The 27,196-nt window shown below is 46.8% G+C and overlaps 1 protein-coding gene across 1 annotated transcript in view; it reads left to right on the top strand.

The window, feature by feature from the left end:
* Nucleotides 1-26,835, top strand: part of EML4 (EMAP like 4) — a 96,495-nt gene extending 69,660 nt beyond the window's left edge. Inside the window, exons 6-22 of the mRNA XM_049784297.1 lie at nucleotides 1,978-2,101; nucleotides 3,254-3,403; nucleotides 6,870-6,939; nucleotides 8,484-8,594; nucleotides 13,138-13,233; nucleotides 14,383-14,517; nucleotides 15,136-15,271; nucleotides 16,996-17,147; nucleotides 17,773-17,898; nucleotides 17,992-18,123; nucleotides 18,685-18,752; nucleotides 20,545-20,633; nucleotides 22,461-22,558; nucleotides 23,249-23,336; nucleotides 23,584-23,682; nucleotides 24,960-25,090; nucleotides 25,438-26,835. Of these exons, the coding sequence (XP_049640254.1) occupies nucleotides 1,978-2,101; nucleotides 3,254-3,403; nucleotides 6,870-6,939; nucleotides 8,484-8,594; nucleotides 13,138-13,233; nucleotides 14,383-14,517; nucleotides 15,136-15,271; nucleotides 16,996-17,147; nucleotides 17,773-17,898; nucleotides 17,992-18,123; nucleotides 18,685-18,752; nucleotides 20,545-20,633; nucleotides 22,461-22,558; nucleotides 23,249-23,336; nucleotides 23,584-23,682; nucleotides 24,960-25,090; nucleotides 25,438-25,911 (2,279 nt within the window). The 3' untranslated portion in view covers nucleotides 25,912-26,835. The remainder of the gene's footprint in view (nucleotides 1-1,977; nucleotides 2,102-3,253; nucleotides 3,404-6,869; nucleotides 6,940-8,483; nucleotides 8,595-13,137; nucleotides 13,234-14,382; nucleotides 14,518-15,135; nucleotides 15,272-16,995; nucleotides 17,148-17,772; nucleotides 17,899-17,991; nucleotides 18,124-18,684; nucleotides 18,753-20,544; nucleotides 20,634-22,460; nucleotides 22,559-23,248; nucleotides 23,337-23,583; nucleotides 23,683-24,959; nucleotides 25,091-25,437) is intronic.
* The last annotated feature ends 361 nt before the right edge of the window (nucleotides 26,836-27,196 follow it).

The raw sequence follows: 27,196 nt of genomic DNA on the forward strand, positions 1-27,196 counted from the left end.
CGGCACCACATGCTCCCCCCCCCCCCAAGCCCTATAGAAGTGGTTCCTGAGTGTAGAGCCAGGAGTGCTATCTGAGCACCACCTGGTGTGGTCAAAACAACAGAAACAAATGGAGTTTTTTTATGTCTGTTTTTGGTTTTGGGTTACACCCGGCAGCACTCAGGGGTTACTCCTGGCTCTATGCTCAGAAATGGCTCCTGGCAGGCTCGGGGGACCATATGGGATGCTGGGATTTGAACCACCGGCCTTCTGCATGCAAGGCAAACTAACGCACTATCTCTTCAGCCCCACAAATGGAGTTTTTAATCTTAAAAAAAAGATAAGAGGCTGGAGAGATAGCACAGCAGTAGGGCGGTGGTTCAAATCCCGGCATCCTATGTGGTCCCCTGTGCCTGCCAGGAGCTATTTCTGAGCACAGAGCCAGGAGTAACCCAAATGTCGTCAGGTGCTGCCTAAAAACCAAAAAAAAAGGGGGGGGGGTTAACGTGGGCCCCTGCCCCCAGAACATTGGCACCTGGAAGTAAATCCTCTCGCACAGAAACAGACACTAAGATAATAGCTATGGATCCCAGATACCTGCAGCAGGAGGTTCTTCCAGCTGGAATCATTTAGCCAGCATCAGATTCCAGCTCTGCTGATGCCGTCAGGGAATAGCACCCACTCTTCTCTTCAGGAGTAATAAGGACATAGATCATGTGCTGTCAAGAGCCGGGTCATGGGAGGTGCTAGTCTGTTCTCAGATGAGCACACAAGGAGGCAGGATAATGGAAATAGCTTGAACTTCTCACCCCCCAGCAAGCATGGTATTAATCTGACTGAAGTGTTACTACAGTGTTTCATGATACTGTCTTTTCCTTCCTTCGCCCACTGTTCACATTAACAAGATTGAATTTGAGTAGGGCCCTTGTCTTGCATATGACCAGCCCAGGTTCAGTTCTCTACGTCATATACAGCCCCTCAAGCACCAGCAGAAATAATCTCTGAGCTCAGAGCCAAGGGTAAGCCCTGAGCATCACCAATTGTGGCTGAAAAACAACAAACTCAACTGAATTTCCGCCAACTCTTCTGGGTAGCTAGGCCCTGGTTGGAGGGCCAGGGTTGTATTTGCCTTGAGGTCAAGCTTGAGTGTTCTTAAATGATTTCCCAGTCCTGCTGGACATTTTTTTCTGCTCTTGCCCTTCCCCCACCTTTGTTCTCTTTTGGGGACCTTTCCCAGCCACCTGCCTGTCTGCCTGTAGATCATTGCAGTACTATACCGGGATAGGTGATAGTTGTCTCTTGTGGCATAAGAAGCAATCTCTCCAGTTAAGTGAAATATCTCCTTTTGTAAAAAGATGTGCCATAATAGTTGACTGTGAATTTGTTCTTTAAATCTTCTTGGACCAGTTGTAGGTGGTCTTTAAGCAAATATTGGTTGACATAATGATGTCCTCAAACCTGCTGATGATGAGAAAATTGTTTCCTGCCTCTGTCTTTGGCCAGTACCGGTATGAGGTCAGTGGCATGTAGACCCGAGGCTGCTTATAGGGCCCACCCTTGTTCTTCCCAGCAGAGCTGATCTCTGCGGGTGTTTGATTCCTCTCCTCAGGATGCTTTGGGCCCACTGATCTCTAAGCAGTGTGGTGGGCACGCTGCTATCCATCTACCCAGACAATGGCTCTCGTTTTAGCATTCCATCCCCAAAACTACTTTTTTTTTTTTTTGCGTTTTCCTTTCTCAGCTTTCCTGCCCTTCTTGTCAAAATGTGTAGCTTACACAGAGTATATTATATAGTTCAGTTATAAAAGTAGTATTTTTTATCAAAGAAAATGGTCCATAACTTATTTCATACTGTATTTTAAACTGGGACTTTATACAAAAAAGTTATAGGACCCTCAAGTAGCTTTTTCTGTTCACTTTTGTTCTGTCACTTTCTATGTTGTTCTATGACTATTCATAAAACACATCTGACTTCATTTTTGCCTTGTGTCTTAACAGAGGGAGAATATGTTAAAATGTTCATGCGAGGCCGGCCGATCACAATGTTCATTCCTTCGGATGTCAGCAACTATGAGGACATCCGGACCGAACTACCTTCTGAGAAGCTCAGACTGGAGTGGGCGTATCCTTCTCCTTGGGGACAGCAGCTTGTTCGCTTGGTTTTTGAGGGTGATCCCAAATTCTGAGCTCACCCAAATGTGAGGCAGTGAATATGCCCCCAAGACTGACCCTGCAGAGAGCTCCTCTCCCTCACTCTTTCACACCTTCTCTGCATTTTGCTGTTAGCTCTCCGAAGCTAACTGAACCCTCTTCTGGACCGGGGCAAGCCTCCTCCTCCCCCCCAGTAGTTTCTCATGGTGGCAGAAAATCACTAAGCCTAGAATTGGAAGGTTCAGGTTTGAGTCATAGCTCTACCACTTCCGCAGTGGACCTTCTGGCCTCCTTTGAAAAGTTGTTTGTCATCCCTTTCTCACTGAACTGCCATAAGGGGATGAAGCCTCACTTCATTGTCTCACAACCTGTAGGCGAATGTCATCCCCTGTTAGGAGCTCATGGACCATTTTCCTAATTCCACTCAGAAATTTCTCACTTCTCTTGGACAGCCCCGCATCACCATTCTCACCACCACCCCGAAACAGAAAAAACAGAGTTTGAGCTTGGCTTTCTGCCCCCATTGTCCTGCTACTGCTTCTCCCACCATTTAAATTGTTCCCCCAGACTCCACAGCATGGTCATTCTGCAGCCCTTTCAGTCTGGTTTGGTTTGGTTTGGGGTTTGGGGACCACACTAGTAGTGCTCAGAAGCTACTGTGACTCGGAACTATGGGTAAACTGGACAAACCACCATGTGCCCCTCATTGGTCACCAAGGCCCAGCCTGAAGGGTGTTTTCTGAAGCCACCATGTTTCACCCACACTCTTGCCTTGCTCTGGCAGACTGTTCTCTTTCTTCCCACAGTTTGTAGCGATATGTTGGTATTGGTGTTTGTCATCTTTGCTAGTGCGTAAGTTCCAGGATCGAGGCCCCAGAGGAATTCTATTTTGAATGAATAACTAGTTTTCTGAGTGATACGTTTTAGGGGCCCAGTCTGCCTGATAACCTGGGAAATTAGGAAGCTGTGTTTTAAACTTAAACGGTCTTGCAGGAGTGCTGGCATGGTGCAGGTTTCCTAGTCCTTGTTCCTTCCATCCTGTTTCCCTCCAAAGTTCCTGGGGAAGTGGTTCATTTCCTCTTTGGGAGTCCTGCTGTTGCCAACCTTGACTTTTCCCTGCAAGATACGGTTATCGAGGCAAAGACTGTCGCGCTAATGTCTACCTTCTCCCTACTGGGGAAATGGTCTATTTCATAGCATCTGTGGTGGTTCTGTTTGACTATGAGGAGAGGACTCAGCGGCACTACCTGGGCCACACGGACTGTGTGAAATGGTTGGTATCAGCAAACATTCGTGCCTTGTTTTCTTTTTGCTCCTGCTTTATTGTGTTTGTGTGTGTGTGTGTGTTTAATTTGGGTCTTACTGTTATATGCAAGAAAAAAGTGTCCTCATGGTTTCTGTTTGTAGCAGTGCAGATTGAATGAAGGAATACAGGAGAAAAACATGAGTGTGTGTAACTCAGAGACTAAACAAGCCAGTTTTGCTCCTGAGAAGTATTAAAAATAATTGAATCTGTAAGGGAAGGGGATTGCTTGTGGAGAACTCAGAACTTTCAGAGTATTGTGGCCCTATAGACTAATTTTGAAAGAAAAAAGGGTGCTCAGTTCTCTGAAGTTATTAGTATTATGTCTGCAGGAATCACCTCTGAGTCCTGAGTCTTCTTCCCAATGCCATGTCATCTGGATTCAGACCTGGATGGTTGCGGTCACAGAGCTCAGAGAAGTCAGTAATTCTGGGCAATGATGTACTGGACTGGCCGATTCTCTTTGGAAGAAAGAAAGGGATGTAGGCTCATACTAGCCCATAGGATAACCGACTGTTCAAATGTGAGAACTTCCTTTAAATTGTTAGATTTGGTTTAACGTCACCTAGTAAGTTTTGGTGCTCAGTGGGTAAATTGAACCATTTATAGTTATAAACTCATTCCGCCATTTATTCTCTTCACCTCCACCTTTAAAAAGCATCTTATGTCCATGCTATTTGGTAAACTATGTCTAGGGATATATTATTACTGATAGAATAATATATGCTTGTTATTAAGCTTTCCAAGATTCGTGAAATACATTTCACACTTGAACAATATATGGGGTGATTTCTTGAAGCATCATGTGAGAACATGTAAAGGTTGAAAGCACTTCGAATAATCTTTGAGCTCAGAGTAACTGTGTGTACCGCTAGAGAACAAGAGCAAGAAGCTGCCTGTGCGTTCTTGGGGAAAGGTCCCTACAGTGAATGTTCAAGTGAATGTTCAAGCGCAGGTTAACTGCATTGTGTGTATGAAAGGTAGGGGCATCTGCCAGGTATTCATGTCTACTCCACTAGTACATTTTTCCCTAGACTTATTAACAGAAAGAAATGAGTCGTCATGGTTGTCAACTGATTAAGGCTGCAGGGAATGGGACCAAGATAGATGAGACTGGCAGACAGATCAGGTGGGACTGAATCTCAGCCTCTTCAGCTTTTTTGAAGATGGAGCCAAGCAATATGTGTTTCCTAATCTAGTAATTGTCCTTTTCAAAAACATTTGAGGGACAGGAAAGGGGAGACAGGTTAAGTCACAGGTTCCTTGCATGTAGTAGTTTCATCCCTAGAACCACATGAACCCCTGCATATCATTGCATGCCACCCTACGGGACCCTAAGTATCACTAAGTATGCCATAAAGAGCCGTGGGCATTGCCACTGGCCAAGGTCAGGCCTTGCACCACAGGCAGGGCATCACATTGACGAAGGTACCCAGCTGGCTGAGTCACCAGTGAGTTGGCAGCGCCCCTTCCAGCTTCCTGGCCATTTCTTGGGAGGCCCCGAGTGTTTTTATTTTTAAAAACATATTGGAAATAAATACAAATTATGCTCCTGTATTAGATTTTCAGTTATTGTTAATGTAATTGACCTCGAAAAAGGACATAAATTTTTAATAAAATAGAATTAAAAATACAATGCTAAACTTTAGTCTTCTTTATCAATAATGAAAACAAAATATCACTGATGTCAAATTAACAGCATTGTTAAAATTTTGAGTTGGGACCAAGAGATAGCATGGAGGTAGGGCATTTGCCTTGCATGCGAAGGAGGACAGTGGTTTGAATCCCGGCATCCCATGTGGTCCCCCAAGCCTGTCAGGAGCGGTTTCTGAGTAACCCCTGAATGCTTCTGGGCGTGACCAAAAACCAAAAAAAAAAAGAAAAACGTTTTGACTCTTAATTTGGGGGACATTATAGTGAAACTTTGAAAACATTTTTGTTTTGGGGCCAGACTGATAGTACAATAGATAGGCTCTTGTCATGCACACAGCAGATCTGAGTTCAGTCCCTGATGACCCCTTATGGTTCCTTGAGCCCAACATGAGGTATCCTTTAGCACAGACCCAGGAGTCAGCCCAGAACACCCACTGGGTGTGGCCCAGAACAAAAGAAAAGTGTTTATTTCCTAGGACAACTTAAATTGGAAGTGATGAGTGGTGCAAACTAAGAACAAATAACTCCATCCTCAGCTGGACTTGGTCCTTGGTTGCAAGATGTAGAAACAATGTCAATAGGGTCATGAGAATGCATCTTTGTTGAAGTCCTTCATATACATGTCCTCAGTTATTTCTCATTTGAATTTCAAAATCTCTTGCCCAAAAGAGTCTGCATAAGAAATATGGGGCAGGGCTGGTGAGGTGGCGCTAGAGGTAAGGTGTCTGCCTTGCAAGCACTAGCCAAGGAAGGACTTCGGTTTGATCCCCCGGCGTCCCATAGGGTCCCCCCAAGCCAGGGGCAATTTCTGAGCATTTAGCCAGGAGTAGCCCCTGAGCATCAAACGGGTGTGGCCTGAAAAACCAAAAAGAAAAAAAACTAAGGAGCATGGGGGTGTGGCTGTTGGTAGAGCACATGCCTGGCATTTGAACTTGGTTCAGAATCTGGCACTACCTGCGCCCCTGTCTTCCTCACAAAAGACAAAGACCGTGACAAGATGAAGCTCGGACCAGGGAGGATACGCAAAGGGCTGGAGCACATGCCCCGAACTCTGTGTCATGAGTCTGACTCTAAAAACAAGAAACAATTCAGAATGGCAGGTCTCTGGTTACAGACACACTCTACCTGGGTGCTCTGCATAGGAAGGAGAAATGGCAGAAGTGTCGGCAGGCTAAGAGACACACAAGGATTGCGCAGCCCAATAGAAACTAGTGATGGCATAGTAAATGAAAGTTTTAAATGTAGTATTGTATTTTCAGTCGAGTAAGGTCATATATGTGAATACATGTATGCATCTCCATGTGAGAACTTAACCATATAACTTTGTTATGCCACATTGTATATATATATATATATATTTATATGTATGTATGTGTATACATATATGTCTGTCTTCAGATTTAGTTTCATTGATTTGTTTGGTTTAATAAAGTATAAATTAGGGCCCGGAGAGATAGCACAGTGGCGTTTGCCTTGCAAGCAGCCGATCCAGGACCAAAGGTGGTTGGTTCGAATCCCGGTGTCCCATATGGTCCCCCGTGCCTGCCAGGAGCTATTTCTGAGCAGACAGCCAGGAGTAACTGAGCACCGCCGGGTGTGGCCCAAAAAAATATATATATATATAAATTAAATTTAGAAATCTTTTAAGTGATGTTTGATTTACTAAAGAAAATTGGATGTTATATTAAAGCTTTTGAAAATTGGTACTGTGGCATATTTCTGCTGCTTGACATGCTTCTTGTATTTTAAATTGTTTTTTTTTTTTTTTTTTATGCTTTTTTAGCCTTGCTATCCATCCTGACAAAATTAGAATTGCAACAGGACAGATAGCTGGAGTGGATAAAGATGGACGGGTGAGTGGTGGGGTTTGATGACTTCTGTCCCTCATTGTGGTGTGGCTTGAATTGACTTGCATTTTAACCACAACTCTTATATTCTTAAAAGCTTAGTTTCTTGGGCAGGAAAAATAGCTCAGCAGGCCAATGTGTTCACTTTGCATGTGGGTATTATCCAAGGCACTGCATGTTCCCAGTATGGGGTGGGAGTGACCCCTGAACGCTGCTGAGCGTGGCCCCAAACCCAAAATAAACAGTAAAAAAAAAATACCGGAGGATATCAAGATCAGCAGGGAAATACCAGAATATAACAAATCCTCTCTAGGGTTATTAAATCGACACCCATACAAATTTCCTCTACGGATCAATGGTGAATATTAGTAATGAGCGGTCACCATGTTCATGATGATATCTGGCTTCAGTTTCTTGAAAGGAGTTGGAGGAATAATACTGATGACTTCTAAGACTGCTTGCATTTCTAAATTCTGTGAACTGTTTACTTTGCAGTGTATCGGGGACAGATCTTTTTTTGGGGGTTGGAGGTGTTTGGGCCACACTTACTGATGTTCTTGTACTGGGCCTAGCTCAGCATCTGGAGGTAGAGGGGAGTGTCCCTCTCAGCAGTGCTTGGAGCCATGCAAGGCAAGCACTGTATAACCTTAGTCCTCTCTATGGACCCATTTTTATTATTTTTTAAGTGTTACTTTCCCAGGAATTGCTTCCTGCTGAAGGATGTTATAGCTGCAGGGGCCCTCAAACTTTTTAAACGGGGCCAGTTTACTGTCCCTCAGACCGTTGAAGGGCCGGACTATAGTAAAAATAAAAACTATAAGCAAATTCATATGCATATTGCATATATCTTATTTGGAAGTAAAGAAACAAAATGGGTGGGGCCGGGCGGTGGCGCTGGAGGTAAGGTGCCTGCCTTGCCTGCGCTAGCCTAGGACGGACCGCGGTTCGATCCCCCGGCGTCCCATATGGTCCCCCAAGAAGCCAGGAGCAACTTCTGAGCGCATAGCCAGGAGTAACCTCTGAGCGTCACAGGGTGTGGCCAAAAAAAAAAAAAAAAAGAAAGAAAGAAACAAAATGGGAATAAATACAATATGTGGCCCGTGGGCTGTAGTTTGAGGACCACTGGTAGCAGGTCCAGTTCACCTGGGTTACAGTCTTGGCTCGCTCTAGTTCATTGCTGTATAGCCTTGGACAAGTTCTTTAAATCTCTGTCAGTTTTCTCATCTTGGGAAGTGATTGTTTTAATACATCATAGAATCGTAAGAATTAACTATTAAATGGATACATGTGATTCATCTAAATAGACGGACTCATTAAATATGATTTCCTGTGACCTTCTGTTTGCTTGCTTTTATGGCAGGAAAGACTGTTTCTCAAGAATCTTGGGGCCATTTCTAAATGTGCTCATTTTAATTCCATACCCATCCCTCTGTTAAAGCTGGCAGGGTTTTCTCTGGGTGGTGATATTTATTTATTTATTTATAAAGCATTTACTCACCTCATTGCCAAACTAATCTTGCTGTTCTGTGCCTTCACCTTGGTTTTCATAGCCTTTGCAACCCCACGTCAGAGTGTGGGATTCTTTCAGTCTGTCGACACTGCAGATTATTGGGCTGGGCACGTTTGAGCGTGGAGTAGGATGCCTGGACTTCTCTAAAGCAGTGAGTAACAATTTTTAAAGAACTGAGTAAACAGAACACAGTGTGAGAAAAGAAGTTAAGCCTCATTCCTTATTATGTGCTCATAAACCTGAATTGAAACGTGAGATGTTAGTTTTGCCTTGACAGTAGTCAGCATTTAAGTCTTAAGTATTTAGGTTTTTTTTTGGGGGGGGGGGCGGGTTTTGGGTTTTTTTGTGTGTGTGTTTTGTTTTTTTTGGGTTTTTGGGCCACACCCGGTGTTGCTCAGGGGTTACTCCTGGCTGTCTGCTCAGAAAGAGCTCCTGGCAGGCACGGGGGACTATATGGGACACCGGGATTCGAACCAACCACCTTTGGTCCTGGATCTGCTGCTTGCAAGGCAAACGCCACTGTGCTATCTCTCCGGGCCCAGTATTTAGGTTTTTTGAGATAAGAACCCAACATATTACACTTAACTATACCTGGTTTACTCTGTCCTGAAATAGAATTCCGTTGTCGTGGCAGGGAATATCTAGAGAAATACATAGTGTGGCCCATACAATTAGAAGTGAATGGTTATGTGTTTGACTCTGAACGTCTCTTTTGTTTATAGTATTCTGAATCATTGGCAGGTTGTTGCTGCCTGGTTCATAGTGCTCACGTACTTGTTAAAAGTTTTACCTCGGAAAACTTTAATTTCTTTAACTTCTTTTATTTCAAAAAAGGCACTAGAATATGTGTCCTCTCTCTCACCCTCCAAATCAAAGAAAAATTTACAGACTTAAAATTTAGCCAATTTTATACAAATACTGGCCTTGCGGAGTTTCCTGTTGAGGAAATAATCAGACCATTGTATTCATAAAAATCATGAAACGTTTCTGTTCTGAATCAGTGACACATGGTTTTACAGTGTGATACCAAGGAATTGTCACCAAGCCCTTTAGCAGTATTCTGAGGGGACAGTGAGGCGAAATGTTACTCATGCTACTTGGACAATATGTCAGTCTAAATCAGAAGATTTTTCACATTTTGGGTTCATTTTCTAAAGTCTTATAAATATCCTCTAGCTTGGGGTGGGGGCGTGGCTCATTTATGCCTTAGAATTGTGTGTTTTTATAGTATTTCTTGTTCTTGGTAGTCTGCGACTGAGTTTGCATAGAGACTGTTGTAACTATGAGGGAGCAAGGGACCATTTGGAGCAGGATATGATATATTAGGGTGCATTGAGGAACTGAGCCAGCTTGAAGATACTGCTAGATGAAGGTTCAATATATTTGCAGTTAAGCCTAAGGCTTTTAGGAAAAGAGATCAGAACAGAAATATTTCTCTTGTTTTGGAGAAAATGGAGTGTGGGCCACAGCTGGCTGTACTCTGGGCTCGCTCCTTTGGTCATTCTTGTTGGTACCTGGGGACCATATATGCTGCCAGTGATCAACCCAAGGAAATACTTCTTTCTCTCTCCCCCTTGAAAACTTTGGTGCCATGCTGAAGTGCCAGAGGATGCCATGGTCGTCTCTTTCTGGGTTCGGTCATCTTTCCAGTCCAGAAGGAAAGACAGGGCCGTCTACTCTTTGCAGCAGTGCTCTCTGTTCCACAGATACTCTTTTTTTTTTTAATTATAAATTTTTATTTTGACCATATTGACTTACATGTTTTTTACAGTAGTATTTTAGATACATATTAACATAGAATCAGGGGAATTCCCATCACCAAATTTGCCCTCCCTCCACCCCTGTTCCCACCCTGCATCCCATATCCCCCACTCTCACATTCCCCCCCCCCCCAGCTGCTAGGATAAGTGGTCCCCTCTGTGTCTAGCTGACTACTTAGTGAGCATACATCTGTTCAGTCCTGGTACTCTCCCTTACTTCCCCCTCTATTTGAGAGGCGGAACTAGATAGTTCAAGTTATGTGGCTTTGTTTGAAGAAAAGAAAAGCAATAAAATGGGGTAAAAATCAAAAAAGCCAAAAATGGGCAGAGTCCTTCTAGAGGCTCTCAGCCTCAGTTTGAGAGAGGAAAGGAAACAAGGAATACAATACACAACAATACAAAAAGAAATATCAAATAAGATATCCAGTGAGCACTACAGCAATATAGACAAGCACCACGTAACAGCCACAGTCATGAAATATAAACATGGCAGAGCACAAAAAGGAAAAAGAAAGGAAAAAAATGGAGACACCAACTCACCAATTTCGATATCCACATCAAGACAAAGAAGTAAAAAAAAAAGTAAATAAATAAATAGGTAAATGAATAAAAAAGATTATTTTGTGCTTTTTTTTTTCCCTGCATAGGCACAGTAAATAATGGGGACATTAGAGAGGGAATTTCCTTGGCCTAAGAGATACAGGGTTTGTCTACCCTTGAAGTATACTGTCATGGGATTAACTATAGACCTCTTGCATATTCATTTCCTCTCCCCTCGGTGCTTTTGTGGTGTATGGAGACTTCTGCTCCTTCATGGGTGATAAACTCAGACCTCTGTAACTAGAGACCTTGGTATCTCACAGGTCAAGGAATGGAGCTTATGCTGAAGTCTTGCTTTGTGGTTCTAGAAGTTCTGTTCCTTCAGTGTCGGTTTTTTGGGGGGTTTTTTTTGGTTTTTTTTTTTTTTTTGGTTTTTTTTTTGGTTTTTGGGCCACACCCGGCGGTGCTCAGGGGTTCCTCCTGGCTGTCTGCTCAGAAATAGCTCCTGACAGGCACGGGGGACCATATGGGACACCGGGATTCGAACCAACCACCTTTGGTCCTTGGATTGGCTGCTTACAAGGCAAACGCCGCTGTGCTATCTCTCCGGGCCCTTCAGTGTCGTTTTAATCCATCTTCTGTAATGGGTGGTCTTGGTTATTGTGCTGATCCTAGGATGGAACCTGGGATAGAGTCTTTCGTTGTGTATCCGTAACTCATTCAGTTGTGATCGTCTCAGTCAGACCTCTGGAATTAGAGATCTTGTTTGTTGTACAGATCATAGACAAAAGCCTTGTCTAGGGCTTTTTTTTTTTTATCAGTCCCAGGATATGTACTGACCTGTCTTGGTTGTAAGAGTCAGTCATCTGGGCCGGGCGGTGGCGCTGAAGGTAAGGTGCCTGCCTTGCCTGCGCTAGCCTTGGACGGACCTCGGTTCGATCCTCCGGTGTCCCATATGGTCCCCCAAGCCAGGAGCAACTTCTGAGCACATAGCCAGGAGTAACCCCTGAGCATTACCGGGTGTGGCCCAAAAACCCAAAAAAAAAAAAAAAAAGAGTCAGTCATCTGTAGATAGCGATCTTGGCTTTTGCACTGATCAAAGGGTGTCTGATTTTGTCTTATTGTTGGCTGGTGTGGTAGGGCAACCTATTTGTATGTCAAGTTGTTCCCATTTCCTCGTTGTCAGGCTATAGTATTAGAGCTGGCACATGTTGGTGTTCCAAGGATATTCTAAGGCATCGACAAATGTGACAAAGAAAGAAGCAATTAGGGGCCGGAGAGATAGCATGGAGGTAAGGTGTTTGCTTTTCATGCGGAAGGTCATCAGTTCAAATCCAGCTTCCCATATGGTCCCCCGTGCCGGCCATGAGCAATTTCTGAGCAGGGAGCCAGGAGTTTCCCCTGAATACTGCCGGATGTGACCCAAAAACCACACACACACACACACACACACACACACACACACACACAAGAAAGAAAGAAGCAATTATTTAGTATCATTAACTGCAGTTCTTTTTTGTAAATTGGGAAACAAATTAATCAAATAAAAATGGTTTCAGAAAACTAGGAAGGAGTTTTGTTATCTCATTTATTTTGCTTATGTATGCTAACTTACCAGGGTATTATAGAAATCAAATGGACAGATTTTTAACTAGCTCTTAAGTTTAGCTTGTTCTAGCCCATGAACAGACTTTGGTCAGGAGTCTGGAAAAGAGACAGTAAACATATCTCTCCTCCCTCACAGGAAGGGAGCACAGAGTGCAAACGGGTGAGAGGACCCACAAAAGGAAGTGTTTGCTTTCTTGACGACATAAAGTGCTCTATACAGTGGGAATCAACTGAGGGAAACATTTTGTTTTGCTTTTGTGTGTGTGTGTGTGTGTGTGTGTGTGTGTGTGTGTGTGTGTGTGTGTGTGTGTGTGTGTGTGTGTGGTTTTTGGGTCACACCCAGCAGTTCTCAGGGGAAACTCCTCGCAGGCACGGGGGACCATATGAGAAGCCAGATTCAAACTGATGATCTCTGCATGAAAGGCAAATGCCTTACCTCCATGCTATCTCTCCATCCCAGGGAAAACATTTTATCTAGAAAATATTTGTTTAAAACCTATTAGCAGAGGCCGGAGAGATAGCGTGGAGGTAAGGCGTTTGCCTTTCATGCAGAAGGTCATTGGTTCAAATCCCAATGTCCCATATGGTCCCCCATGCCTGGAGTAACCCCTGAGAACCACCGAGCATGGCCAAAAATAAAACCTATTAGCAAATGTATTTCAAGGAATTCTAAGTTCAGAGAGTTTGGGGTGCTTTTGAATATTGGCAGTACTAATAGGTCACTTTTGCTTACGAAGTTTTTCTCACTTGCAAACTTTTAAACGCTTGTAATTGACTTTTCTTTAGGATTCAGGTATTCACTTATGTGTTATTGATGACTCCAATGAACATATGCTTACTGTATGGGATTGGCAGAGAAAATCAAAAGCAGCAGAAATAAAGGTAAATCTTTCCCCCCCCCCAAATATTAGACTTGACTGTTTTGAAATAATTTTGTGCATGCTTTGGTTATAAGGTCATGCCATATACCACATCCCTCAAACGTAGGGGTTTGTCGTCTTTTCTGGGATATCAGCACTATACTCACAGAATAAACTCGCCAGTTCAGTGACACCTCGTCTACGGAAGTCCCAAGGCAGGGCACAGGCCAAAGTTCAGCAGAGGCCACTAACTGGCCATGGGAGTGAAGCCCTGGTGCCAGCCAGGCAGTGCAAAACAGAAGGAAACACTCCACTCGGTGGCTGCTACTGTAACAAAACAAAATATGTGATTTCATTTTCTCTTTTTTTTTTTTTAGTTTGGTTGTTGGGCCACACTCAGCAGCATTCAGGTTACTCCTGGCAAGCTTAGGGGGGCTAGGGATTCATCCAGGGTTGGTCCGGGGTTGGCTGTGTGCGAGGCAAACGACCTACCATAGTGCTATCGCTCCGGCCCCCATTCCCTCCTTAAAGCTTTACAGACTCAAAGGGCAGATCTCCTGTGGTGGGACTGGGGAGAGGAGCCCATGCAGTATCGAGATTCGACTCTCTGTATCCTACATGGTCCTCTGAACCCACCGGAGTGATCTCTGAGTGTGGAGCTAGACTGAGCCTTGAACACAGCCAGACATGGCCCACAAACAAACAAAACAAAAAACTGTTAATCATGTGTTCCTAGAGCAGTTTATTATAAGTAAACTGCATAAATAATTACTATAAACAATACTAAAAGTTCATTAAAATCAAGCCACTCTAAAAACCTTTTGTTGGGGCTCAGAATGATGCACAGTGGTAGGACATTTGCCTTGCACATAGATGACCCAGGACAGACCCAGGTTCAATCCCTGGCATCCCATATGGTCCCCTGAGTCTGCCAGGAGTGATTTCCTAGTGCACAGCTAGGAGTAACCCCTGAGCACGGCTGGCTGTGACCCCAAAAGAAAAGGAAAAAGTAAAAACTTTCTGTTTACATTTTTCAAGAAAAGAAATCTTGGGTGGGAGTGAGGGGAGAGAGATTTCCTTAAAACTGTTCTTTTATTAATAAATAGCTCACAGCTACTTATATGACAGGATAAGGATATACATTCATGCAAAGTTGAATCTCTTCTCACAGACAACAAATGAAGTCGTCCTGGCTGTGGAATTCCATCCAACAGATGCAAATACCATAATAACATGTGGCAAATCTCATATATTTTTCTGGACCTGGAGTGGAAATTCACTAACAAGAAAACAGGGAATTTTTGGGGTAAGGATCAGAATGTTATATTCTTTTTATAAAAGTTTAAGATTTTTTGTTTTGTTTTGTTGTTTTTGGGTCACACCCAAACCACCGTCCTTCCACATGCAAGGCAAACTTTACCATACCTCCATGCTATCTCTCTGGCCCTGATTTTAAGCTTATTTAAAAAAAAAATCTTGGGCCCGGAGAGATAGCACAGCGGCGTTTGCCTTGCAAGCAGCCGATCCAGGATCCTTTAAGGTGGTTGGTTCGAATCCCGGTGTCCCATATGGACCTCCGTGCCTGCCAAGAGCTATTTCTGAGCAGACAGCCAGCAGTGACCCCTGAGCACTGCCGGGTGTGGCCCAAAACCCAAAAAAAAAAAAAAAAAAAAATCTTGGGGCCGGAGAGATAGCATGGAGGTAGGGCATTTGCCTTGCATGCAGAAGGACAATGGTTCGAATCCCAGCATCCCATATGGTCCCCCGAGCCTGACAGGAGCGATTTCTAAGCACAGAGCCAGGAGTAACCCTGAGCGCTGCCGGGTATGACCCCCCAAAAAAAAAACAAAAAATAAAATTAAAAATAAGCTTAAAAATCACCATGCCAACGGGAAGACTGTAAATTTTCATTGTTTCATTATAGAAATATGAAAAGCCCAAATTTGTGCAGTGTTTGGCGTTCTTGGGGAATGGAGATGTCCTGACCGGAGACTCAGGTGGAATCATTCTTATATGGAGCAAAACTACTCCCGAGCCCACACCTGGGAAAGGGCCTAAAGGTAGAGTATTCCCACGTCCCTGTGTCCCATCACCCTGTGCCCCTGCACCTCCAGCTTTGAGCCTCGGCACCAGTGACCACAGGGCTGGACACAGCCAGCCACAACACACAGACATCTACTTATCTGTAAGAATCTTCATGGTAGGGGCTGGAGCAATAACACAGCGGTAAGGCGTTTGCCTTGCACATGGCCAACACAGGACGGACCCCAGTTCGAATCCCAACATCCCATATGATCCCCCAAGCCAGCCAGGAGCGATTTCTGAGCACAGAGCCAGGAGTAACCCCTGAGCGCTGCCAGGTGTAACCCAAAAACCAAAAAAAAAAAAAAGAATCTTCATGGTAAATGTCCAGGTCAATGGTTTGCTTTGCTATAGTTGATGAAGCATGTTGCCTGTCACACTATACTGAGCCTTTCTTTACAGGAGGAGGTCAGTACAAAATAGTGAGGAGACAATATAGGTGTCTTAACTTAAGCTGTGTAAATATTAAAGTAAAAACTAATCCTGATATTCAGCAGGGAGGATGGCTTCTGTTGAATTCACCTAGGTCTTATAAAATGAATGAAAGCCTAGACTCCAAACAATCTTATGTGGGTAAATGGTGGCATTTAAGATGTTGTATTCAGTAAAAATGTTGTCTGAATATATTGTATTGGGATTCTTTTTTTTTTTTAATGGATTAGAAACAAAAACAGCAGGGGCCGGAGAAATATCATGGAGGTAGGGTGTTTGCCTTGCATGCAGAAGGACGGTGGTTCGAAACTCCTGAGCGCTGCCAGGAGTGACCCAAAAACCAAAAAAATAAAATAAAATAAAACAGCACTATGCAGTGGGAGATTTAGCTCAAGTAGTAAATGACATGTGCCTAACCATGGCACCATTGGGTATATACCCTTAAAAGAAAAAGGAAAACAATAGTAGAGGACCACATTGCATAGCAGACTTGCTGTAGAGGTCTTTGTAGTTGGAACTCAGCCAAGACCATGAATGTGTCTGTCAGTATTGGGCACTTAATCCTACATCCACAGAAATGAGCTTCCACGGGAAAATACCTTTCCTACTCTAAGCCTTGCCTGCCCAGGGGACTTAGGTCTTGAATGTTCAGGAGAGTTCTGAATGTCTGTTCTGGGCCGTCTGGCTGTCAAATCCATGAGACAGACCTAAGGAGGTGGCTGAGTGCCACCGCATGGGCTTTGCCTATATGGTTCTGGGTTCCATCTTGAACCCCTGACTCCCACATAAGCAAGCCCATTGGAACAGTGCAGGCCTGAAGCTCAGGGAGTATCTGTTGGGAATAGATGCTGCTCTTTCAAGCTGCCTCTCTGAAAAGAATGGACTGAAATGTTTTCTGACAAAATGGCCATTGGCATAAGTGGGAAAGGTCGTATCGTTCAGTATCTGCCTTGAAAGAGGCCAGAGGGGTAGTGAGGTCCTATCCTTGCTTTGATCCTGAGCACTGTTAGGTATGTCACAAGCACAGAGCCAGAAATACTTCAAGCTCCTCCCCCTCCCCCCAAAACAGACTTGCTGAAAATATGTTTATAGTTGTTAAATGGGGGGTGCTGGTATTGGTGGTGGTTTTATGCCCCAGACACTAAAACATTTGACAGTACTCAAGCACTTGCCTTGCTTGTGAGGCCCTGGGTTCGCTTCCTGGCACAGAGGAGGAAAACAGACTAGGCTGTGGAAGTGTTCTCACCAGCCTCATTGCTCTCTCACCCAGGTGTCTACCAGATCAGCAAGCAGATCAAGGCTCACGATGGTAGCGTGTTCACGCTCTGTCAGCTGAGGAGCGGGGCACTGCTCACCGGAGGGGGCAAAGACCGGAAGATCATTCTGTGGGATCATAATCTGAGCCCCGAAAGGGAGATAGAGGTAAGGATGGAGCAGAATGAGCAGAAAACAACCATTTATGGAAATTATCTGAAAGAATAAAAATGAAGAGGCAGAATGATCAGCTTTGCTTGCCACTGAGATTTTTCTTTGGGGGACACACCTAGTGTCAGGGCTTCTGCCCAGTACGCTGCTGGGCTTAGAAACGGGCTGCCTGCGCGCAAAGCTTGTGCTGCTTGTATGTGACCTGTGTTTGTGTGAACGTGAGAGAGAACTGTGGCTCCAGGCTCGTGTGTATGTGAACAATGCTCCTCAATGAGTCGTTGACCCAACAATAGTGTTGGGGACCACCAAGGCCATCCCAGTGATGCCAGGGGAACTGAGGGCTGATCACATGCAGTTTCTCTCTCTTCCCACCATTTTCTCCCTCTGTGCCTCTTTCACTCCCTGCTCATATTTCTCTAAATAATACTATTTTACTTCAGAATAGTACTGAAACTGCAGAGGGGTGTTGGTCATGTGTGATGATTTTTGGAATGGATCTAAGCACTTCATAGTAAGGGGACATTTGTTTTAGCTCAGCTGCTTCCAGCTGTAGACACACAGCTTCTAAGTGGGGACCTCGTGCCTATCAGGGGGTGCGGTAAGTTCACAGAAACTCTTGCAGGTGCCTGACCAGTACGGAACCATCAGAGCAGTTGCAGAAGGACGGGCAGACCAGTTCCTAGTGGGCACGTCGAGGAACTTCATCTTGCGGGGAACCTTTAATGACGGCTTCCAGATAGAAGTGCAGGTGAGCTGTGATCTCCTCCTCCCTGGGTGCTTTGGATGGCATCCTGTGTTTCTTACGAGTGTGCATTGGTTTCGCTTGGTTTTCCATTTTCAGGGCCACACAGATGAACTTTGGGGTCTTGCTACGCATCCCTTCAAAGATTTGCTCCTGACGTGTGCTCAGGACAGACAAGTGTGCATGTGGAACTCCGTGGAGCACAAGCTGGAGTGGACACGGCTTGTGGATGTAAGTCGAATGAGAGATTCCCCCAAAATGCCTCAAACTCGAGTTGGGAGACCAGGTTGGAAGTTGGACTCGGTGCTGGTTAAAACCAAGACTAGTTTGGAGAGTAGGAAGATCACACAGGCCTGAATGCACCCTAAAGCAGATGAGCTGTTGGGAACTGGTGGCACTGCTTTGGAGCCAGTATTGCTGGGAAAGGTCTGACCAGGTTGCTGCAGCAGCCACATGTGTGAGAGCCGCTCACTCCACTGCCCGATGTTTCTCTCAGAGCAGGGCTCTGACCTGTGACATCCCTTCCCGGCGACAGGCCCCCTGCCAGCCATACAGACACATCTTTTATCAACTATGGCAAGTGGTGGTTTTTGGTTCAGGGGTCCACACACTGCCTGACCGTGGTGGCTTGGCCTCCCAGAATACCCCAGCATGTCTCCTGCTCTGAGACTCGGCCCTGTGCCGCTGCCCACTTGCTTCTGGGGAAGTCGAAGGGAACTCCCTGTTTCTCTGGCTCACGGTTTCAGACTGGGAGACTTTCTCGTGGCCTCCCCAATCCTGTCTCTCTTCTAGGAACCAGGACACTGTGCAGATTTTCACCCAAGCGGCACGGTAGTGGCCATAGGAACGCACTCGGGCAGGTAGGCTCCTCGGAGAGGAGGGAGGTTCTTCTGGCCGATGCAGGTCTGGTCCGGAGTGTACAGCACAATGTTTGAGCACCACTCAGGCCCAGTAGGCTTCCAAGCAATCTGATGGTTTACTTGTATGTGGACTGAGGGCAGAGGGCTGAACAAGATGTGGCTGGCAAGGGACAGGCCCACAGACTCTTCGCTCCTTGACACTTCAGACTCCTCTCGCCTTTGTGACAGTGTTCTGTGGCATCAGAAAAAAGTGGGTGGTGGATTGAAGCTGAACCAACAAGTAGAGCTCATTTCAGGAGTTGATTTGCTAGGGCGCATGTCCTCCTGCCCTAAATTGAATGCACAGCCAGATAGGGAAGTTGTGTTCCCTTACTTGTGAGGCCTTTCCAAGGCTGCCCACATTCATTTCTGAGATATGCTTACAATGTTTACATTATCAGAAACGCTTATCTCTGAATTGTCACTGACTGACAGTAGATATTCAGTATACCAAGGAACTGGACGCTGAGGGATCTGAATTGCTCCTACCCTTGTTTGGGTGCAGGGAAGATGTGCATGTTGTACAGTAGACACAGCCCCAGGTTTTGTGTTTGACGCACTCAGCTTGGCATTGCTCAGGGCTTAGTCCTGGCCTTGTGCTCAGGGATCTTTCCTGATGGTGCTCGGGGAACAGATGGTACTGGGGATTGAACTCGGGTCAGCTACATCAAGACAAGCACCGTTAGTGCTGTACTATCTCTACGCTACACCCCAGTTTTTAGGATAAAACAGATCTACTTCAAATGTACGGAATTGCTTTGTTTTTATACTTGTGATATCATTATGAACAAGCTTACAATGTAAACTTACTTAATGTAAGTGACTCAGAATTATGCCAGTTGTTTCTTCCTGGAGTTATGATGTGTTAAATGGAAGTAAGGCACTTGGCTATTCTGGAGTAGATTTGGGCGTTTTAGGGACCTGCCTTTGGTTTTGGTCTCCCAGCTGCCGAGTCTCTTGGTTCTTAGAGACCTTTCTCTTTATTTAGTACAAGGGTCCAAGACCTGGCCACACTCCCTAAAACAGTTCTTCTCACTTTGGAGGTGAGCCTCCAAAAAAGCACACTTACGACCAGGGCTATTTTTTTGGAGGGAGTTGCAAAGGGAGGTCCTGGGATGAGCCCCAAGGCTGCACTCTACCATTGAGCTTGTACGTGAGCACTGGAGAAGTAAGTGGCTTGTAACGAACGATGCCTTTGTCCAGTTGGGTCAGCTAGACAGTTTTGCTCTGTGGACAGGCCAGCAGTTGAGTGAATAACACAGCGAGCACGGCTGGGTGTGGCCCCAAAACCGAAAGAATCCAAGGGAACACAGCAGCGACTAGAGTATTTCTGGAGAATGCCTAACCTGTCATATGAACAAAGAGTTTCCTGAAGAGACATAGTTAATGTAAAGTCTGTGTGGGAGCTTATATTTTAATGCCGCCGAAGTATTTATTACTAACATCCACTTGCCGAAAGTAGAATTAGTCTCTGGTATGTGATTAAAGAAATCAGTTTGGGTTCCTTTTCTTCTTTAATAGCTACCTACTGTCTCTGAACAGCAAGTGAATCATTTTGGGGTTTCTGCATGTTTTATCAACAGTCTTTCTAGTTTTTCATTACTTCTTAAAGGCATTTCCAAAAAGGTAAAAGTGCTTGCAGTTCTCCTAGGACGACAGACTGACTCAGAAATGTCTTTCCAAAGTCTCAGCCACAGTGTTTTTCCCTAAGTGTCAATCTCAATGTCTCAGGTATGCTTTTGACTCTCAACAGGTGGTTTGTTCTGGATGCAGAGACCAGAGACTTGGTCTCCATCCACACGGACGGGAACGAGCAGCTGTCAGTGATGCGCTACTCTACAGGTAAGCAGCTGGCCCATGCCCCTTTCTGCCCACTCTCATCCTCTCACTGCAGCTGGCATATTGTGTCTCCCTGACAAAGCTGCCAGTGACGGCATCTGAGATCATCCAGCACCTGGGGAATGACATGGGGAAGCTGAGTGCAAGGCCCCTAGTTGCATTTGTTTTTAACCACATACATGCATGTGCACCTTCCACATGGCTGAACCAGGTTCAATTCTCAGCATCCCACATGGTCCTCTGAGCACTAGTGAATGTGTCCAAAAACATACATATGCTTGTCAAGTATTTAGACATGTTACACTGTTCGGCTGGTTTGTTACTGAACTGAAATGCTCTGCTCCACTCATAAGAATTTGGTGTGAGGCTCTAGTGATAGTACAGGGATAAGGTGTGTGCCTTGTGCTTGGCTCACCCTGGTTTGAGCCCCAGAAATGCAGTCACTGGCAGGTATGGCCCTAAAACAATCTGACAGACTGGTCTAGCCTTGTTCCTACTTCTTGGAGCGCATTTCCTTTGCCTGCAGTCACAGTGACAGTGACGTTTGCAGACACTGGAAAATTTCCTACCTAGTGGGCATTGGTCCAGAGGGTTTTGGGGATCATTTCCACCTGTGTCTAAGGAAATGGAAGACCATTCTCTGGGTTGAGCTGGACAAAGAAGGACAGGTTTGCTTCCAACTAGAGACCTAAAGCGTTACCTTGAAGCAGACCAGTCTTTGTTTTTTGGGGGTTTTTTTTGGGGGGGGGTTGGGCCACACCCAGCAGTGCTCAGGGGTCACTCCTGGCTGTCTGCTCAGAAATAGCTCCTGGCAGGCACGGGGAACCGTATGGGACACCGGGATTCCAACCAACCACCTTTGGTCCTGGATCGGCTGCTTGCAAGGCAAACGCCGCTGTGCTATCTCTCCAGGCCCTGTTTTTTTCTTTTGATTTCTTTAGTTGTAGCAAATGTCTCTACTACACATAAAAGCAAAAACTAAAATTCAGAGGAGCATGTGGGGGAAGCCAGCCCTGGAGAGGATGGGCCCCACTCACACGACACTCAGCCTGGGCCACCTGTGGGGTTGGGCCCCGTCACCAGACCTTCTCGAAGGTGGCATTAAGCAACTGCCAACAGGTTGGAATGTGAGGCAGGGAAGTGTAGTGTAAAGGGAAGGGAAGGGGCTTACTCCGCGAACAGCAGTCCTGGTCCCATCCTGTGGGAGAAAAGCTGGAAAAATTTAAGGGGAATTCTGCAAGCTGGCCTTGAATATAAAAGAATTTCTTTGTTTCCTGCTGTTATGAGTGCAGGTTGAGCAGAGAAGAAAGTCATCTAGGTCAGAACAAACTATCCTTACATACCATCTGAGTTAATGATGATCTTGAACCGCTATCTTCACATATCATCTGGTTGCTGTAATGGCTGTATTACCCACATTGTTTCCCGCCTAAAGTTTGCCTTTAAAAACCCTGTCTCTGCCTGCAGTAAACGAAGCTTATTGCTAGACAATACTTCCCTACGAGAGGTCCGTGTTTTGAACTCACAGTCTTTTCTCCTCGGGTTCCGGCCTCACAGGTTACAGGGCTGGAAGAGATCCTCTCCTCACCCTTGTATCATCCTCATCACGGGTCCCCCCACCAGAGCCCATCTCTGGCACTAGAGACAGGTCCCTGAGCATAGAGCCAGGAGTAGACCCCAAACCACCACCAGATGTGGCCCCCAAAAAAGCACAAAAACAGACATGATGAAATGTAGCAGCAGTTGTAAAATAGGAATGATAGAGCCCCAGTAAAGTAGCAGTTAGCAGACCTGTGGGTCTCTTCATGCTTGTTCCCGGCTTCCTTCTAGATGGCGCCCTCCTGGCTGTGGGATCACATGACAACTTTATTTACCTCTATGCAGTCTCGGAAAACGGCAGAAAGTACAGCAGATATGGGAAGTGCTCAGTAAGTGATGGGTTGTCAATTGTAAGATGAAGACCAGCTTCCTATTAGCATACAGAGAAACGTCCCACCTAGAGCAGTGTCCCTAGTACCAGACTGTAAGATTCATGCCTTGGCATGCTCAGCTGACAAGGACACCAGCGCCACCAGGTGGCCTGAGGTGACTCAGACACTCAAAAGGGACTCCAGTGAAACCCAGTAAGCCAAGCGTGCCAAGCCCTGCCATGTCCCCCACTCTCTACTGTACACACATCTAACATGCCCACTACTAAAGCATCCTATTTGCTGGGGCTTTTTTCTCACTGGTGGGAACGGTTGAAGGGACCATCTTTTGTTTGAGGACCATTTACAGAGCGCCAGAGAGCAGTATGGGGTGGGGTGGGTGGCAGCTCTCCCAGGAAGCCTCTGGGCCTTCCACTGCTACGTGAAGCTTTGGGGGCCCTCCAGCCTGCAGGAGGTACCTCTGCTGGGTTAGACCAAGTCTCAGAGACTCTGAGAGTCCAGCCCAGCTGGGGTATTTGCTGCTGGTCTCAGGCCAGGATCAGCAGGGCACAACCATGTCCAAGGGCCTCATGTTTCCACGAGGTGAGGCATCCTGGCATCCCTGTGGGCCTGGCCCCATCACAGCTCAGGAGGAAGGGCTGTGTGGGGCCCACACTCAGTACCCGCTGACATCGGCCTGTGACTCCCTAGGGCCATTCCAGCTACATCACACACCTGGACTGGTCTCCAGACAACCAGTTCATCATGTCCAACTCGGGAGACTACGAGATCCTCTACTGTAAGTTTGTGCGCTGGCCTCAGGCATTTAGAATCATTGTCTGAGGGGAGGGAGCCCCTGGAATCGGGAGGCCACGGAGCTCCGGGTTTGACTGCAGTGTGGACGGAAAGCCCACTCCACGGACACTCTCCGCACTTTGGACCCCTCGGAGATGTGTCTTCATGTCCCCTGAATGTTAGTCCATCCAGACCGTTTTCAGGTACCATCGCATCCACAAGCTGTGACCACTGTTCCTTTCTATTGTCAGGGGACATCGAACACGGCTGCAAGCTCATCAGGAACCGGTCTGACTGTAAGGACATCGACTGGACCACGTACACATGCGTGCTGGGCTTCCAGGTGTTCGGTGAGTCTGGGCGAAAGATAAGAGGGACATGCTTAGTCTGCAGCTTGGGGAAAGGCGTGTGGTGGCTTCTGTGAGGGGTTCCGGGTCCCACCCAGCACCAAACTCAACCTACCAAAAGCTTCCCGAGAAAACAAGTCACCATGTCTTGCATAATTGTGATGCCAGAACTGGTATGTTAGGGTTGAACCAATATAAACTTTGTACTCATAAGACTCCTAGAGACTTTTGACTCCCAACGAACCTGAAGAACTGTGAAAAGAAATGTCCATAGTCCATACTGTCTTCCATTTTATTCCTCCAAGTGAAAGCTGAAGCGTGTGAATTTGTACAGCATTTTCTATAGCGTCTCTTCAGCCCTTCAGAGTTGTTCACCCATTCGTGTGCAGGGCAGCAGCTGCCTAACATTCTCGTCAAGGACTTCACCCTGCTGTACTAGTCCATGTGGAACGGAGCTGCCCAGGTGCCGTGGTGTATCCACCTGCAAAGGCTCTTCCCCACACAATGCCCAGGGACGCAGAGGCTGACTCTGCTCCAGGCACAGGCTCTTCTCGCTTTAGCTCAGTACTGCTGCCCAGAGATATCCTTTGCCTTCACTCACCACCCAAGGCTGGTCTGAGCTGCCAAAGCTAAAGTGGCTCAGTGGCATCAAGCACTCTCACCTGCAAACGAGAGGCCGATTTTCAAGCCCTGGTGCCATGTGCAGGGGCTCTGCTGGTTGGGATACCTGAGGAAAACAGAAAATGGCTGAGGGGGACTCAGCGCCATGGTTAAGATGTGGCCCACTGAGCACCCTAGTGCCGCTGTCTGGGAGCCCATTACTCTGGGTCCTGCAGGCGACACTGACTGCTTTCTTGTCAGCAGCTATTGGCAGAGTCATCAGGGACAGTTTCTTTTTCCAGTGACCCTCAGGACAGTCCACACCATCTGCCTAGTACAGACTCTGCTGAAGGTGACCCTGGTGATACCGAGTCTGGAGTTGGCTGATTTCTGGCAGACCCTGAGTGACTCAGCACTGGGGTTCAGGCTGCTGTCTCCTGGTGACTTGCAGCGCCCCCTGCTGGCCTACTCATACTGGAACTTGGGTCAATAGTCTATCTTGAGGCTGTTGGGGTTTCATTTCATCGTGAGTGGTTAGGCTTTGGTCCAAAGCATTCTCTGATGCTGAGCCCTGGAGACTTGTCAGGGTGTTGGCAGCACAGCTGAACACCACTAGGCTCGGCAGCACGGCACTGACATTTTCAGGCTCACACTGTCTTAACTGTGTTTCCCATGTCCAGGGGTGTGGCCAGAAGGGTCCGATGGGACAGACATCAACGCACTGGTGCGCTCTCACAACAGGAAGGTGATTGCCGTGGCCGATGACTTCTGCAAGGTCCACCTGTTCCAGTACCCCTGCTCCAAGGCCAAGGTGAGAGCTCCTGTGCTGGCTGGGCTTGGGGACTTGGACCCTTCCAGGCTGGCACATTCTCCCTCTGAGGCCCAGGAACGGGCAAAAGATGCAGGTTTGTGGTATTCCGGTGGATCTCACCGGACTGTGTCTTTGCATTGGTTGTGGGACATTTTGTAGGGCTGCTTCCCAGCTGTCGGGGGAGGGCCATGAGTGCTAGACACAGTGCCCTGCAGGGCCCAAGGCAGTTTCTTAGCTTTTTCTCAGCCCCGTGCACCTTAAAGTGGCGGCAGGTTTCGATTGCTTTTGGGGGCAAGCTCGTCCCCACCGCCATCTCTTGGGTGGGGGTCTCTGCCTTCTCCCTCCAGGCGCCCAGTCACAAGTACAGCGCCCACAGCAGCCATGTGACCAACGTCAGCTTCACGCACGACGACGGCCACCTCATCTCCACTGGCGGGAAAGACATGAGCATCATCCAGTGGCGGCTGGTGGAAAAGCTGCCCCTCCCGCCCAGCGGACCTGTGGTTGCCGACCCACCTACTGCCAGAGCACCCGAAAGCAAGAGCCAGAGCCCAGAGCTGCCTGCGGGGCCCCTGGCTGAGGCTGAGGAGGACAAGCCGAGTGGCCTCCCTGCACCCGTGGAGAACAGCCTGGAGCCGCCCACAGAGCCCAGCCAAGAGGGTGGCGAGGACCCGGGTGACGAGCCGGCCTTGGAGCCCAATGAGGAGCAGAGTGGAGAGGGTGGCGAGGACCCGGGTGCCGAGCCGGCCTGGGAGCCCAGTGAGGTGCTAGGGACAGTCACTGGTCCCCAGGACCAGAGCGAGACACCCCCACTGCCCTGAGCCGCCACGTGGTCGGGACAGAGTTCCGAGAGCCAGGCAGCAGAGCTGGGGTTCAGCTCGCTGTGTTGAGAACGGCAAAGCGGGATACCGCCAAGCTCTCAGAAGTGACTGTGCAAGGGTGGTGTGAAGACTGGAAAGGGGCTGCCGCTGCACTGGCCCACACTGAGACCCGCGTCTGAGCAGGCTCCTGGCAACAGTCGGCAGCAGCTCCACGGCAGGCTTCCCTGAAGCAGAAACAGAAACCAGAGAAAATTGCTGCCCCTTAGCACCCTCTCACCCCGAGTGCCTGGTGCACCAGCCCTGCCCACCCCTGGCTGCCTTGGCAGGACTGAGAATGCAATGGTTTGTTAACGAGCTGTGGTGTAGGGGAAACCAAGGCTCAAGAGAATGGCTCCTGGACGGACCCGAGCTTCCCGGGCTCGTAGTCAAGCAAATGGAAGGAAAACGCCGCATGCCTATAAAACTACAACAGCGGGCTAATTTAGCTCAGCCTTCATTGTGAGTTGTTCCCTCTAACGAGAGATATATGCAGAGCTTACATGATTAGATCGGTGCTTGAAATTTATCCATTGTGATTTTTTTATACAGATTATCTTGAGCAATGAGATACTCAGCAAATTGCAAGTTCCTTTTTATAGATGTGTGAAGAACAGCCACGGTGATTGTTTTTTTTTTATCAATCGCATCCCGGACGGGCCAGCCTTCTGCACGCATCGGCCAGAGTGGCCACGCTGCCCGCTGAGCCGCAGTTCACCATGCGCCCGTGCCAGTCGGGGTGATGCATTGGATTACGCATTTTACTAGTTTAAGTTTTGTCAGACTATTTTTTTCTATGTGTTTCCTACTTTAAGAATTACTGAGAATATGCATTTCCTATGTACTTGTTTTTACTTTGATTATAAAAGAAACCTTTGTTTTGACTTATTTTTTTGACTCGCTGCATTGTTTTGATACCTTGTTTCCCGGGTTGGATCATTTTTGGAAACTTTGGATGAGTTCAGAAGTCTTAAATGTGCAAGCGTTTACGTGATTGTGTCATTCCAAAGTGCATCAGAACTGTCATTCCTTCTAGTATCTTCTCAGGAGTAATACAAATCAGGTAGTTCATCACCATTGGTAACCTACAACTCCAGTGAGCGCCCCAGGATGTCCACAACGCTCGTATCCCCGTGCCGTCTGAGGGGAATGTGTGCGTAGCCCGGCCGGTACACGCCACCGAAAGGCTCGTGTCTCCGGGGTGGAGACAGATGTCCGCGTCGTCTGTCTTTCCCTTTTGTTTACAACG

This window comes from Suncus etruscus, chromosome 12 (assembly GCF_024139225.1).
Source record: "Suncus etruscus isolate mSunEtr1 chromosome 12, mSunEtr1.pri.cur, whole genome shotgun sequence".
In the NCBI taxonomy this organism is placed as follows: Eukaryota; Metazoa; Chordata; class Mammalia; order Eulipotyphla; family Soricidae; genus Suncus; species Suncus etruscus.